This window comes from Podarcis filfolensis, assembly GCF_964270895.1.
Source record: "Podarcis filfolensis genome assembly, chromosome: 14".
NCBI lineage: Eukaryota > Metazoa > Chordata > Lepidosauria > Squamata > Lacertidae > Podarcis > Podarcis filfolensis.
Genome location: NC_139616.1, coordinates 34078258 through 34092010, shown reverse-complemented (window position 1 = coordinate 34092010; position 13753 = coordinate 34078258). Strand labels below are relative to the sequence as shown.

Genomic DNA, 13753 nt, shown 5'->3' with positions numbered 1-13753 from the left:
GGACTCAAGTTCAACCCAATATCTGAAAGACCCGCTACTTCCCTACAAACCTCCCTGGGTGTTAGTATCACCCATGGGGCCCTTCGTGGTAATTCCACTGGCTTCAGAAGGGTTTTTTTGTGGGAGAGGTTGCCCTCACAGAAGACATTCTCTGTAGCAGCTACTAGGTTGCAGAATACTAGGGTGCACAGCTGCACCCGACATCTTCATTATTTAGTTTTTATGATATGCTGAAGATGCATCACTTTTCCCTGGCCTCTGACACCTGAGATGTCTATTTTAAGAACCCACGCTATGCCTGTAACAGTAATTTGTTTTAAGCTCTTTTTAATATTGAATTTCAAATAAATGGAACCTGCTCTGGGACCTTATGGCGAAGAGGTAGGGAGCTAAGAAATCAAACAACTAAGAACAGTTAACCACCTTGAAGGCTGACAAAAATACTCTTGCAACACGACATGCACATGATATTATTATTATTATTATTATTATTATTATTATTATTATTATTACTACTACTACTACTACTCCGTCCATCTGGCTGGGTTTCCCAGCCACTCTGGGCGGCTTCCAACAAAATATTAAAATACAATAGTCTGTCAAACATTAATAGCTTCCCTAAAGAGATGTCTCTAAAAGTCAGGTAGTTGTTTTTCTCTTTGACATCTGGTAGGAGGACATTCCACATGTCACTACCGAGAAGGCCCTCTGCCTGGTTCCATGTAACTTGGCTTCTCGCAGCGATGGAACTGCCAGAAGGCCCTCAGCACTGGACCTCAGTGTCCAGGCAGAACGATGGGGGTGGAGATGCTCCTTCAGATATACTGGACCGAGGGCATTTAGGGCTTTAAAGGTCAGCGCCAACACTTTGAATTGTGCTCGGAAACGTACTGGGAGCAAATGTAGGTCTTTCAGGACCGGTGTTATGTGGTCTTGGCGGCTGCTCCCAGTCACCAGTCCAGCTGCCTCATTCTGGATTAGTTGTAGTTTCCAGGTCACCTTCAAAGGTGCTGATGCTTGCAAAAGACTGAGCAGGAGAGCAGCAGCATGAGCACTAGTGACATATATATGCACAGAGGCCCATGTGCCCAGCCATTCTATTTTTTTTTATTTCCCTTTAAAAAAAGGTGGGGGATCAGGACATGTTACAGCTCAGCCTCCAAGTGTTGCACCTATGGTATACTGTACTATTTTTAGCTGGAAGGCAGAAGTGCCCTCAATATTCCTCAGCTACACAAAGCCTTTCTTGCCCCATGAGAATTGTCTGAACAAGGCCGCACATCTCCCCTCCCTCCCTGCCTCCTGATACCACGTACTACCTGGGTAGGTGATTGGGGTCCAGGCTAACAGCCTCGCGGAAGCACTCCTGGGCTTTGAGATTGTTTTCAGTCAGCAGACAGAAAGTGCCATAATCCAACCAACTCTGGATATCCTGGCGGTCACGAGACAATCTCTGGGGATGGAAACACCATTGCGTAAGTTGACTCCCTGATGTTCCAGGGTTTTGAATGGATAAAAAGTGCACGTTAGAAATGGGGCTCCATCCTTCTGATGAGTCACCTGATCATGCTCCAAATTCTGAAGGCTGACAGACATCCTATTAGTCTTATCTGATTTTAATTTGGCCTCAGGGTTTGTGGGCCATTATGCACCTGGACAAAACCCCTGCAGAGGTTCTCTGGTCCATCTAACTATATGTGTACTGGAGCTGCCTTATACTGGATCAGACCAAAGATGATCCATCTAGCCCAGCATAGTCAGCTGCCCAGCAGCCCTCTGTGCCACAACCTGAAAAGAGGCTAAGGGCATATGGCTCCAGGCAGCAGAGCAGAGAGCCCCGCTGCTGAGCTAAAGAGCCACAAATCACAAGACTGTGATATTTAGCTTGGCAGTACATGCAAAGAGGAGTGAGGCAGGGGAATGTTTCTTCCAGTTCCCACAGCAGCAGAGGCCTGGGGAAAACTCTTCAGCATCATTCACCCCCCCACCACATTTCTTAGCCACCCAAATAGTGAGGGATGAGCAGCGTTTCTTGAATTGTTTTAGATTTCTTGCAAGTTGCTTGGAGACCATTTGACTGAATAGAAATCTTTCAAAAATAAATGGTACTAAAGAAGCAAAAAAATAAAAAATAAAAAATAGTGCCAATTATATAAACAAGCCAAGTCACACATTATTAGAGAAGTAGGCACTGTCATGCACCCACTCAACAGAAAAGGTCATTTACTAGTCAATCTTATCTGGGAAATAGTCTCTCTGACACTCAAGATCTCAGTCAGTGAGGTCTAGTTCAAAAAAAGAGCAGTTTAGGTGGCATGAACTGTGAGCAGGGGTGGATGCATGGTTGAATGCTTCCCATCAGAGGAGGCGGGGACCCAGAACAGAGAAATCTAGCATGTCAGGGAGAAAGCTGGCATAGAACACTTCTCCCTTATATGTTTGCCTTCCATGTGTGGGCAGTTTTAAATGGAGGAGCATTTACTCATGTAATCCTTTGCCTGCAGTCCAAAGCCATACAGTCTGGGAGTTGTTTTACCACCTCAGTTTTGGGCCTTATTGAACAATATGCACCCCTTATGTTTCCCCAAGAAAATGGGCTGTATTGGTTCAAATCCCACCTCTCTCACATCTTGCCTCTAGCTGCAAAAGACATGGATACCCCCCCAAAAAAAATCCCAACCACCCTCCCGCAGCCCCTTAGGATTTTTAACACATCCTAAAATGCAAATGATGAAAACATCCTTTCTAAATGTCTCCAATTCTGCCTTAACACCATAGAGACTCTTTGTTCCTGCAGCTGTTCTGCTTGGAGAGGAGCAGCAGTTCTGTCACCTCCTGGTAGTAAGTCGCTGCCAAGTTATAGTCTCCGTTGTTCTGGGCTTCGCGGGCAAAAAGACGGAGCTGCTCGGAGGTGGTAAAGCTGGGAGGAGGAGGGCTGGGGGTCTGCTGGGACAGCACCTGCCCAAAGGTAAGAGAATAATGAAACTATTACAGATCAAACGGCAGAGGCTTACACTTGAATGGGATTTTCAGTAATAATGGGGTGGTTGGAAGATTGCCCCTTGGTGCGTAAATAATATGTGATGGGGTTACAGAGCCACCAGGGCTAAACCTGCCTACGTCCAAGAAGATTCCTGGACAGCCACTGCCAGTCAGTGTAGACAATACTGAGGTAGACAGGCCCAATTGTCTGACTCGCTGTAAAGTGAGTTACCTCCTTATGTACGCCAAACATCTGGATGGTGATGGGTGTGGCTGGATTTGTTTGCCTTGGCCAGCAACTCCCTTATGTTTCTCCAATGACGCTTGAAAATATTGTACCCCAACCTTCAGTGCCTTCCAAACATTTTGGACTACAGCCTTACCTTGGTTCTCGAACGGAATCCATTCCGGAAGTCTGTTTGACCTCTGAAAATGTTTGAAAACCAAGGCGTGGCTTCCGATTGGCTGCAGGAGCTTCCTGCACTCATTTGGAAGCTGCGGAAGTTGTGTCGGACGTTTGTGTTCCAAAGAACGTTCGCAAACTGGAACACTCACTTCTGGGTTTGCGGCATTTGGGAACCAAAATGTACGAATACCAAGGCATTCGACGACCAAGGTACGACTGTACTACTGTGCTGGCTGGGGCAGAAGGGAGTGATAGGGCAACCCCAGCATAGTATAGAAGCCATAGACTAGTAGTTGACAGTCCAAAATCCCGATTAAAACATAAACAGCTTCCAACACTGATTCTTACTCCAACCTCTGACAAGTCCTCAAACAGACCCAAGAATAAAACAATGGTTTGTAGATGTGACACTTTTTAAGGTGTGCCTTTCTCTTCCAAGCTGGCCTTACCTGATTCAGAGCAACATGCATCTGATCCACCAGGTACACGTACAGCTCACTCAGAAAAGCTTGGAGCTGGTCCAAGTTGTCGAATGCAGTTGTTTTCAAGTACTTTTCTCGCACAATTTTCACCACGGCATGCTGCAGGGAACACAAACCCTCCAGTTGACCCCAAAGGACTCAAACACATTTTTGGGAGTGGGGAGACAGAAATCCAGAAAATACAGGTTTTAATCCCCCTACTGGGCTAAATGAGATTTAAATAAAACGTGACTTTTAAAATGCAGGGGGATTCAGTAAGGTATCATTTTATCACAGGAAACGATGAAGAAATTCACTGATGTAACAACCATGTACAAAAGAAATGAATTGAAATGGAGCTTATACCTTGATTTGCTCCTTAAATGCAAAGTATTTCCCAGAGCTGTTGAGCTCATAGTTGAGCTGGCATTTCTGGTTCTCCAGGGTGTGGCTGTCAATGGCATACCCTTCAACCAACTGCCTGCCAAACAGCTCATGATACTCATCCAGAATGGCCTCAGCAATGCTGGTGACCTGAGTGTGGTAATCTTCTACTGCCTAAAAAGACAGAGAAATAAAGGCAGAAGCTCAGTGGGAGAACATTTGTCTTGCGTGCAAAAGGTCCCAGGTTGAATCCCTGGCATCACCAGATAGGGCTGGGAGAAACCTCAGTCTGAAACCCTGGAGAGACACTGCCAGTCAGTGTAGTAGATAATACTGAGCTAGAAATACCACTTGTCTGGCTCAGCATAAGGCGTTTTCCTATGTTCCTAAGAAAAGACTGAGACGAGTGACTCATCTGAACTCTTGCTTGGAAAGAACCGTTCTGTCAGAATATACCAGTTTATCACCAGTGAAGTCTCTGAAAGACTTCCCTCCCAAAAAAGTGCAAGGTGCAGTGCAAGTCTGTGCTTAGATACCCAGATAGGGAAAACTGCTGCAATGTATGTTCTGGAGCATCAAAGCACTGAAAGAGAATTGAGACCGGAAAAACCCATCGTGGGTGTTAGAGTAGGGGCACAGGCAGCACAGCCGGGTGATGGCTGAAAGCAAGAGATAGTGTTTATTGTCATCCCATGCCAGAGGTAGCACAGCATGGCAGACAGAGTCAGACTAGGAGGACCAAGGGGATCTCAGTTCAAATCCTCACTCAGCCATGAACTTCGCTGAACGACCTTGGGCCTGTGTCTCAGTTTAACCTACCTCACAAGACTGCTGCAAAGATAAAACAGGAACCCTGTACATGGCTTTTATTCTTACTTTATTTGGCAAATGTGTGCAAGGTGAGTAGGATCCCTTCAGAATCACAGACCTCCAATCAGGAGACAGGTTAGCTTTCAGCCCAAAGACTCACCACATAAGGAAGTGGCATGTAGACTCTGATAGTGTACCACTTAACCAAATTCTCAGGGCTGTGTATGTGTCGTGATTCTATAGGGAAGCAAAATATCTGCTTAATGCAATAATGAGGATTTCCAGCAATTCTCTATTTCCTCCCCCTTCCCCCTTTTAAAGGCATGTTTATAGCTCTCATGGTAACACATAAATGCTTGGAAGTATGTGTAAGAAGACAATGCCTGTTGAGATTTCAGAAGCCCTAGGGTGGCTGAACAATATTTCTAGTGGTTGGGGGGTGGTGCAGCTTTTGTGTGCTGCTTAAGTCCCCATAACAAGGCAAACCAGAATAAATTGTGTCAAGTGGGGCAAAATAAATTACACACAGTAAGAGATAATATGCACATTTGTGCAAACTATTCGGTTTGCAGCACTAAGCTTTTCCTAGCACAGAATTTTCAATTCCCCACTCCCCCAGGCAGTGTACAGAAAGCTGGGTGAGTACACTTATTCTGCTCTATACCTTCTTAGCTCCTGCAGTCCTTCGAGGGAGTTGAGGGCGTGGAGGAATCATCTCCTTTACCCTGTATGTGCAAGACAAAATTCAGTGGGTTCCAAGTCTGCAATTCTATACACAAATGTTGACCCTAGACCCAGATCCCAACACTTAAGTCTATGAGCCAGGAGTTCCGCAAGTCAGATCCCAGACTAAAACCCAGACCGAAAACTATGCATTAGGGTCATTTTGCCTTTAAATACAAACAGAATCTAATTTCTCCCCCAGCCCTAATGATAGTGTGAATAGGACCTTTGTAAAAGCATGCAATTTGCTGGAGCTGTCCAAGGTCCTACAACTCTAGTATGACCTTTCTTGCTACCAACCAACTGACTGTGCCACCTTCAGATGTTTTCCACTCTAGCTCATGGTCAGAACAGGACACCATGGAAGATTAAAAATCTGTAGTAACTGGCATGGCCTTGCCCATGGAGCAAATGGAAGGAATAACCCATCTCAGGAGAACCTCCTCCACTGAAGGAGAATTTACAGAGCACTTTAGGATACATGATAAATGTTATAGAAAGTGTTCCTTGAGATCCCTCCCTCCCCAGATCACTGCCCATGCGCACCGGTTGGCGAGCTCCTCTGGCAAACGCTTGGGCACCAAAGGTTTGTCCAACGCAAACTCTATCACAATATACGTCCCGCTTTCTATATATTGCTGAAAAGACAAAGCAGGTTGACACTTTCTCAGTCTTAAGATCTTAAGAGCATTTTCATAGATGAAGATTAAACAGTTTGCATCTCTCTCACACCATATACCGGCCAGTGCAAAAGAGGAAGTGGAGGGTGGGAATTCCTAATAGCAACAAGCATTCTGGCCACCATAGGCTTTACATTAACTGTTTCCTCTGCCTTCACGTTGCATTCAACAGATGAATCTGTCAGTGATTCTAATTTCGATCAACACCTGCTGTGCCCTTCCTCCTAGCTTTAGGCGAGTTATCCACCTTTTAAGAATAAAGTTTCAAGCATTGCATGAAAAGTGCTGATTTGTCACAAGGAAAAATGGTAAAACAGCTCCAGGGATGGCAGGCATGAGGGAGTGGGAATGTGACACTACAGGAGGCTTCTACTGTAAAATGGCCAAATCAGTTTTCTATGGTGTTCACCCGCTGAGAGTAAACTGTACACGATAGGGTAAGTGTGCTTCTCTAGTGGTTCAATCACACCAATTAATGTCCATTTTGGAATACATCCCAAGTTTTGCCTGTGAAAATGCTTTGAACCACAAGATTCATTTGATTCATTCCTGTCTCACCCACAGAAAGTCCAAAAAGTACAGCAGTCAGGAGGTGGTCATCAGTACCCCTCCCATTAGTGTCAATGGATTATTATTATTAGTGTGCTGCCCACATTTCTCACGACTGCTGTTTTTTGCTAATCTATTTACTCATTTTTTTAAATAATAATTTTTATTAAGTTTTCCAATTTAACAATCCAATCAAATCACATTAAATATTCCAAAATATACAAATATATATCATAAAGTCCAAATACTTTGCCAAATTATAAATTTTTTGGGGGGGGGGGTTTCCCATGCTTCAAGTTCAGTGGGGTCCAATCATCTCATATTTCTACTGCTTTGAGTGTCTATTTACTCGTGTTTTTAACAGTATTGTAAGACATTTGGGAGACCTAATTATAAATAAATTAATCTAAATAATGATAATAACTAAAAACCGACTGAATAGCGAACATTAAAAAAGGAACATCTGCCTCGAAACACACCTTGAACCCTAATTGTCACAAGTGGATGGGGCTTAGGAAGTGTTGGTCTCTGCCAAAGATTCTCCCTTTGCACCACCTCACTGATTGCTCTGCCTGCCATTAATTGGAATCGTCTTGGGTTCCAATTTAAAAGCAGCAATAATGTTTGCCACTAAAAGCATATATCCCTACTAACAGACACTGCAGCACAATCCTTAATATTACCAAACAGTATAATGGAACTTTAATGGAATTGCTCTCAGAATAACATATATCCCATTATATTTAATTGCATCTTCCCAATAATTCTTTTTAGGGGCAATCAAATCTGCTAAATCTGCCTCATCTATGCTGCATCTTCAACATTTTGCTCAATTTATATGCCCCCATATAAATGGTTTTATTTAATATTAACACACAGGGAAGCAATTAGGACTAGAAGTCAAGATAGATGTTCCACTTTTCATCTGATAACTTTCATCTACATATCATTTCATTATTTTATATATAAAAAAGGAAATTACTATTTTATAATAAAGAAAGCTATGACAGTGCACCATTTCAGACTGTTGGATCCTCATTCTTTCACCTGTTTCAAATGAGGAAGAAATGAGAAAACTTATTGGTTGATAGATTGGTAGACTGATAAATAAAACTAAAGAATAATGTTTAAAAAAGCAGGGGAGAGACTTTAAGAAACAAGGGAGGCAGAAAGAAATATGGGAGGGCAGCCCACATTTTCAGAAAATCCTTCCTGGTAGATGAAGGAACACATATTTCCATATCAGGATCTTGCTTGTTCCTTTTATTAAGAAATATTAGCTCCCTTGTTGTCTACATTATTGTATAAACTCCACCAACAAAGGCTTTTGAGTGGCACATCATTAGCTTTCTGACTAACAATCAATCAAGTTCTGCAAATTCAGGCCTTGTATGATGGGAGCAAGCACGACAACCATACAGTGTTCAAAACTCCCATTGTTCTAGGCGCATTTTGTGACAGGGAATTTCATTAGCACAAGCAGTTTCTGAGCTCTGGGCGCGGTACTGTGCCTAAGATTTCAAACTAAAACTGCAGAGTGGAAGGAAAGGAGGACCTTTTTCTGCCTTCCCACTTCCAGTTACTCTCTGAAGACTGGAGAAGAGACCCTCTTAAGAATATTAGGGGTGTGGGCAGGGGAAGGACTAGGCCATGTGAAAAATGAACATAATATTTTAGCTGCAGTTCATTCGTTTTCAGTTTTGTATTCTTGTTATAAAAAACGTGCACCTAGACATTCTTTTGTTGTGCCCATAACCTAGGTTTAAGGTGCCTTTTAGCTCCTGGCTTTCTTATTTCAGTTTCTAACACTGCAACTAGCATACAGCCCAAGATGGCATTAAAAGAAAACTACAGTGGTACCTTGGGTTACAAACACCTCGGGTTACAAACACCCGGAAGTAGTACCTTGGGTTAAGAACTTTACCTCAGGATGAGAACAGAAATCATGCGGTGGCGGCGTGGCGGCAGCAGCGGGAGGCCCCATTAGCTAAATTGGTACCTCAGGTTAAGAACGGTTTCAGGTTAAGAATGGACCTCCAGAACAAATTAAGTACGTAACCAGAGGTACCACTGTAATATACTATCTTACTAAACAAATATACAGAAATATACTCCACTCCTAAGTCTTCAATCCCACTTCATGTGGTTTGGTTAACATGTTAACACCAAACCATGGTGATAGTGTTGCATGAATGAGGCCTGTACTTGTGCATTCCCCTGCCTCACTCCCCTCACATGCTTCACTTTAATGAGCTACTTCATAGAGATCATGATTTCCAAGTTACATCTCAACCAGCAAACCATGATTTGCCCAAACCTAGTACAAAGATCAATTTGTGGTTTATAATCTTCATTTGAATGGCCTGCCCAAACCATTGTTCAGGTGTCATGGCAAGTTACAGTTTCTATGAAAAACATAGTAACTAATTAAAACAGAGCACACAGGAGAAAAGGGGAAGAAGTGTGAGCACAGGGTTTGCTCATGCAATGCTAAACTACAGCATGATATCACATGTCAGCAAACCCACTACATGTCACAGACACACTCGTAGTAAAGAGGCACTCCCTTATTAATCCACGGGTTTCACATGACACAGACCTGTGTCCCAGCTTTTAAAACACATTCGAGTCCACAATTTCCCAGTCATCCACTTAAGGAATATATTTACCTGTCCTTCAATGTTCTGGCATATAGATATTGCCGCTTCAATTGTGGTATCAGATGTGTCCCTTCTCACAATATTAGATGCCTTGTAAAAAATAACAATGATCAGATTTAGCACAGCTGCTACATGGGAAGCTTCTGTCCAATCAGCTTCTGCCTTTCTGTTCCCCAAGGCCAGAACTATGGTAGCCATGTGACCTAGAGCCTATCTGCAGTCCCACTTTCCATACTAAGGACCTCAAAGCATTTCCTTGAGGCATTGTAAGAAAACTAAATAGTGGATAGAGCCAGCCAGCTGTCTCAACTTCAGCGTTGCAGCTGCTGCCCACTGCCACTGGCTGAGCAGCCCACCACAAGGCACTCTGCTATGGGCCACCACAGCCCAAAGAAAACACCGCAGCTGTTACAGGCCTGGTGCTGCTTTGACTTGACCCTCAGGAACAGACATGGGGTGTTCTCCCCATTCATTATCCATGATTCCACAGTCATTTTGGGATGTGGCATTTACAGTGGTTATATAGAAGGCTTCCAGGTGGGAACTTTGGTTCTTCAGATGTTGCTGAACAACAGCTGCCATCATACCTAGCCACTGAACATCCTTGCTGAAGCGGATGCAAAGTTCCGCTTCATCTGGAGGGCCAAAGATCCCCAGCTCTTGTTATGCAAAGCACAATCCCCTCATTGCTGTTTGCCCTCCTTGCCAAGTAATTTTTTGTTTTCAAACGCATCAGGAATTTCACCAGGACTTTCTCTCCACATTCACCTTTCTCATTACGACCTCTTTAGCGGGCCTGTCTTCCTTTGTGGTCTTCCCAAGGATACCTTTGGTATGTGGGGTGAGCAGCCCTAATTTATTCAGGGCTGTCTGGTGGCCGATGTCACGGAAAAGACTGAAGAGACACTTCGTCTGAAACAAGAGAGAAGGAAAGGGGTCTACTGTCTGCATTTTGTTCAAGCTCCCCCCCGCCCCCCAATCTACCTGATCAGCTAATGCACACAACACCGGCAATATACCTCTCCTCTCCACTGCAGTCCCTGAGAGAGTTTGGCTACTGTCTGAAAATGTTGCCTTATAAAAATAATAGGAAGGCTTCACAGGTGGACATAGACAAGGAGCTTTCAAAAAACCGAAGGAAGACTGACAGGACTGAAGACTGACTTAGGGTCTTGGCAGAAGCTGGTCTCACACCATGGGTGAAGAACTCACTGCAATTCCTCTTTCAATATGACAGGCTTATAAACAGCCACTTCACCTGTTTTCCTATGGCATGTAGTAACTGCTCCCAGGCAACCAGCTGGCTCTTGTCTTCCCCTTTTAAACCAGATATTCTAACATAGGTTGGATGTTTGCAACTCTGTAATCTTAGTGCCTTAAATATTTGAAATATTACATCTGTCTTCAGCGTGGTATTCCTAGCTCCATCAAGATATATCCTGGGATAGGCTAAAGCCTTTCCTCTTTTCTCCTGTTCAGGCATGGGAGACTCACCTCACTTGCTGAGACCCATGGCAAGAGCATCAAGTGAAAGGCAGGCCACTTAGTTCAGGTTCTTACCTTTTCAAACACCTCATTGTCAAGGTAAGGGTAGACCCGGAATGCACCCCGGATCCGCTTCACCCCAGGATACAGCAAAGGCACTGCGTTGATGTAAGCCACACCATGAAAGGAAATCTGCTCTTCTTCTCCGCCACCTCCTCCTCCCTGGAAATTGAAAAACAGAGATTTATAGATCACCTCAATCTATAGTCCTGAAAGCTCACAGCAAGCAGGCAAAGCAAAGAGGGAACAGAATCACAGCAACAAAACAGAAGAACATTTCAGCAAATTCCCAGAACTTTTCCCATCATTTGCTGACTCAGCTCCGAGCACTGAAAGTCATCCTGAAATATGCAAGCTTCACAGGGCTTGTGAAAGGTGCTCAGGTTTGGACTTCGGAGAGTCTGCAAGGAAGGGAGTTCATAACAGGAGGCAAGTGATCAAAATGATCTTGGAGATAATCATGGGGCAGATGGGTATAAGTGCTCTCAAATGTATGCTGGGTGAAAGCCCAAGCAAGTGGGACAAGGCCTTGCTTTCAAGAAAACGTTTTAGGCAGCACTATGGCATGAAGTCCTGGCAAAGAAAGGAACTTCCAGCTGAGCCTCCCTGAGACAAGGAACAAAAAGGCAATCAGCCTCTTGCATGGGTAATAAAGAAAAACCAACTGATCAATAATCAGAGCTCATTTTTGTCTCAAGAACACATTCAGGCAAGTAACAACAAAAGAGATAGGGCAATGACTCGTAGCATCCATGAGGGCTCTACCAGTATGATTAAACACTTTTAATTATACGAATGCTCTTCTTTTGCTTTGAAACCTTTTTATGTTTCTCTGGGTAATGCAAAATATAAAATAATAATAATGTGTATACGTGATTCAGGTCTCTAATACGCACACATTCTGCCTCCATTAATGCCAACCAAAGTCCACACTTGGTTCATGACTGACTCTCCTCTGGAAGAACTTCTTCATTAAGCTGCAGATTTTCCCCAGGCATAATACCTCTAGCAAATGAATCAAGGCAACATTTAAGCATCCACTTGTTCTCACCTTTCATGCTTAAGCATAACAGATGCTTTACCTTGTCTCCTTTTCCACCTTTTGTTTTGGTGGAAGTGACCACAGGCACTCTGGTCATCTCCACGGGCCAGTACCGACAATCTGCAATCCGCTTTCGAAAACTGTGGCATAGAGAAAGACAGGCAAAAAACAATAATTATTCTAGACCAGTGTGATGTAATGGTTAGAGCGCTGGACCAGGATTTGGGAGACTGGGGTTCAAATTCCCACTTGCCCCTGAAGTCACCATCTGTCAGCCTAATCTACCTCACAAGGCTATTGGAAGGAAAATATGGAATATAATGAAGATGAAACACCAATTAGTCTTTTGTATCAATGAACAAAATGGCCACCAATGGTATGAATACACCTGAAAATGTGGCTATACCATACATCTTTGCTCAGAAAATGTGTGTCAGCCAGCAGTCACAGCCAAGTAATGGAGTCCTGACTGACACTTCTGGTTTGGCTCTAAATTTTGTTGCCACTCTCACTGCTAATGCCAGGTGTAGAGAGTTTGCATCACAGAGAAGCAAACACAGAGCAATAGCTGCTTTCTGTTCAGTACCAGAAATTTAAGTAACATGTCACTTGCTCACTATTATGGTTATTCCTATTTGCTTTGCAGAATGCATGGGTTGTTTGCACCCCTGCAGTCACTGGCAGTCAGTACGGTTGCCTATTTAGGACTAGGAATGGGGAAAACCCAGGTTTATATTCCCCTAGCCCTCCCCAGAAGTTCAGTGGGTGACCTTGGGCTGGTCACTTTCTCTCTCTGCCTAACCTACCCCACAAGGTTGTTATGAAGATAAAATGGGGTGAGGGGGCCATGCTTAATACCTTGAATTCCTTGAAGCAAAGGCAATATATAAATGTTACGATACTATTACTAATAATCTGATGTGCCACAGACACCAATGCAAACCAAGCTATAGATGCACACAGGTATGTAGGAAGCTGCCTATTACTGAGTAAAATCATTGGTCCTTCCAGTTCTGTTTTGTCTATGCTGACTGGCAGCAGGTTTCAGGAAGGAAGTCTCTCCCAGCCCTACTTGGAGATGCTCGGGTATTGAACCAGGGACCTTCTGCATGCAAAGAAGATGCTCTGCCACTGAGCTCTGGCCCTTCCCTTAACACTTACTTAGCACTGATATAGAGCTTTATCTCAGTAACTGTCACAATAACTTTTGTACAGGTCAAGGCCAGTCGGATCTTGGCCACCCAATAGTGTCTGAAGTTGTCTCCCACAAGATTGCCAGTTTTTTGCTATTAGCCACTATATTGCAGTAGGCCTCATCTAGTTCCTTTGGGCCACTCTATGTAAGTTATGAGCCCATGGAGAAAGGCCTATGTTTTCTCACCAGATCACAGCAAGAGGATCTAAGTAGCAGCGCCTTTCCAAGTCCCACATAATCCGTTTTTTAACAGTTTCTGCCTGGATCCTGAGATCTCTATCCTAAAAAGAAAGCAATAAAAGAAACATTTAGAAGC

The 13753-nt window shown here is 43.7% G+C and overlaps 1 protein-coding gene across 7 annotated transcripts in view; it reads right to left on the bottom strand.

Moving 5' to 3' along the window:
• The window catches only part of CFAP70 (cilia and flagella associated protein 70), a 37803-nt gene that overhangs the window by 12053 nt on the left and 11997 nt on the right, over positions 1-13753 (bottom strand). For all 7 annotated transcript variants that reach the window (XR_014541400.1, XM_083584919.1, XM_083584920.1 and 4 more), the window contains exons 8-18: positions 13624-13718; positions 12283-12382; positions 11216-11362; positions 10424-10567; positions 9665-9745; positions 6313-6404; positions 5708-5768; positions 4216-4407; positions 3838-3969; positions 2833-2958; positions 1320-1453 (exon numbers count right to left, since the gene is read on the bottom strand). Coding sequence is in view for 6 of the 7 variants with exons in the window: in XM_083584919.1 (XP_083441045.1) it covers positions 1320-1453; positions 2833-2958; positions 3838-3969; positions 4216-4407; positions 5708-5768; positions 6313-6404; positions 9665-9745; positions 10424-10567; positions 11216-11362; positions 12283-12382; positions 13624-13718 (1304 nt within the window). In the remaining variant the exon portion in view is untranslated. The remainder of the gene's footprint in view (positions 1-1319; positions 1454-2832; positions 2959-3837; positions 3970-4215; positions 4408-5707; positions 5769-6312; positions 6405-9664; positions 9746-10423; positions 10568-11215; positions 11363-12282; positions 12383-13623; positions 13719-13753) is intronic.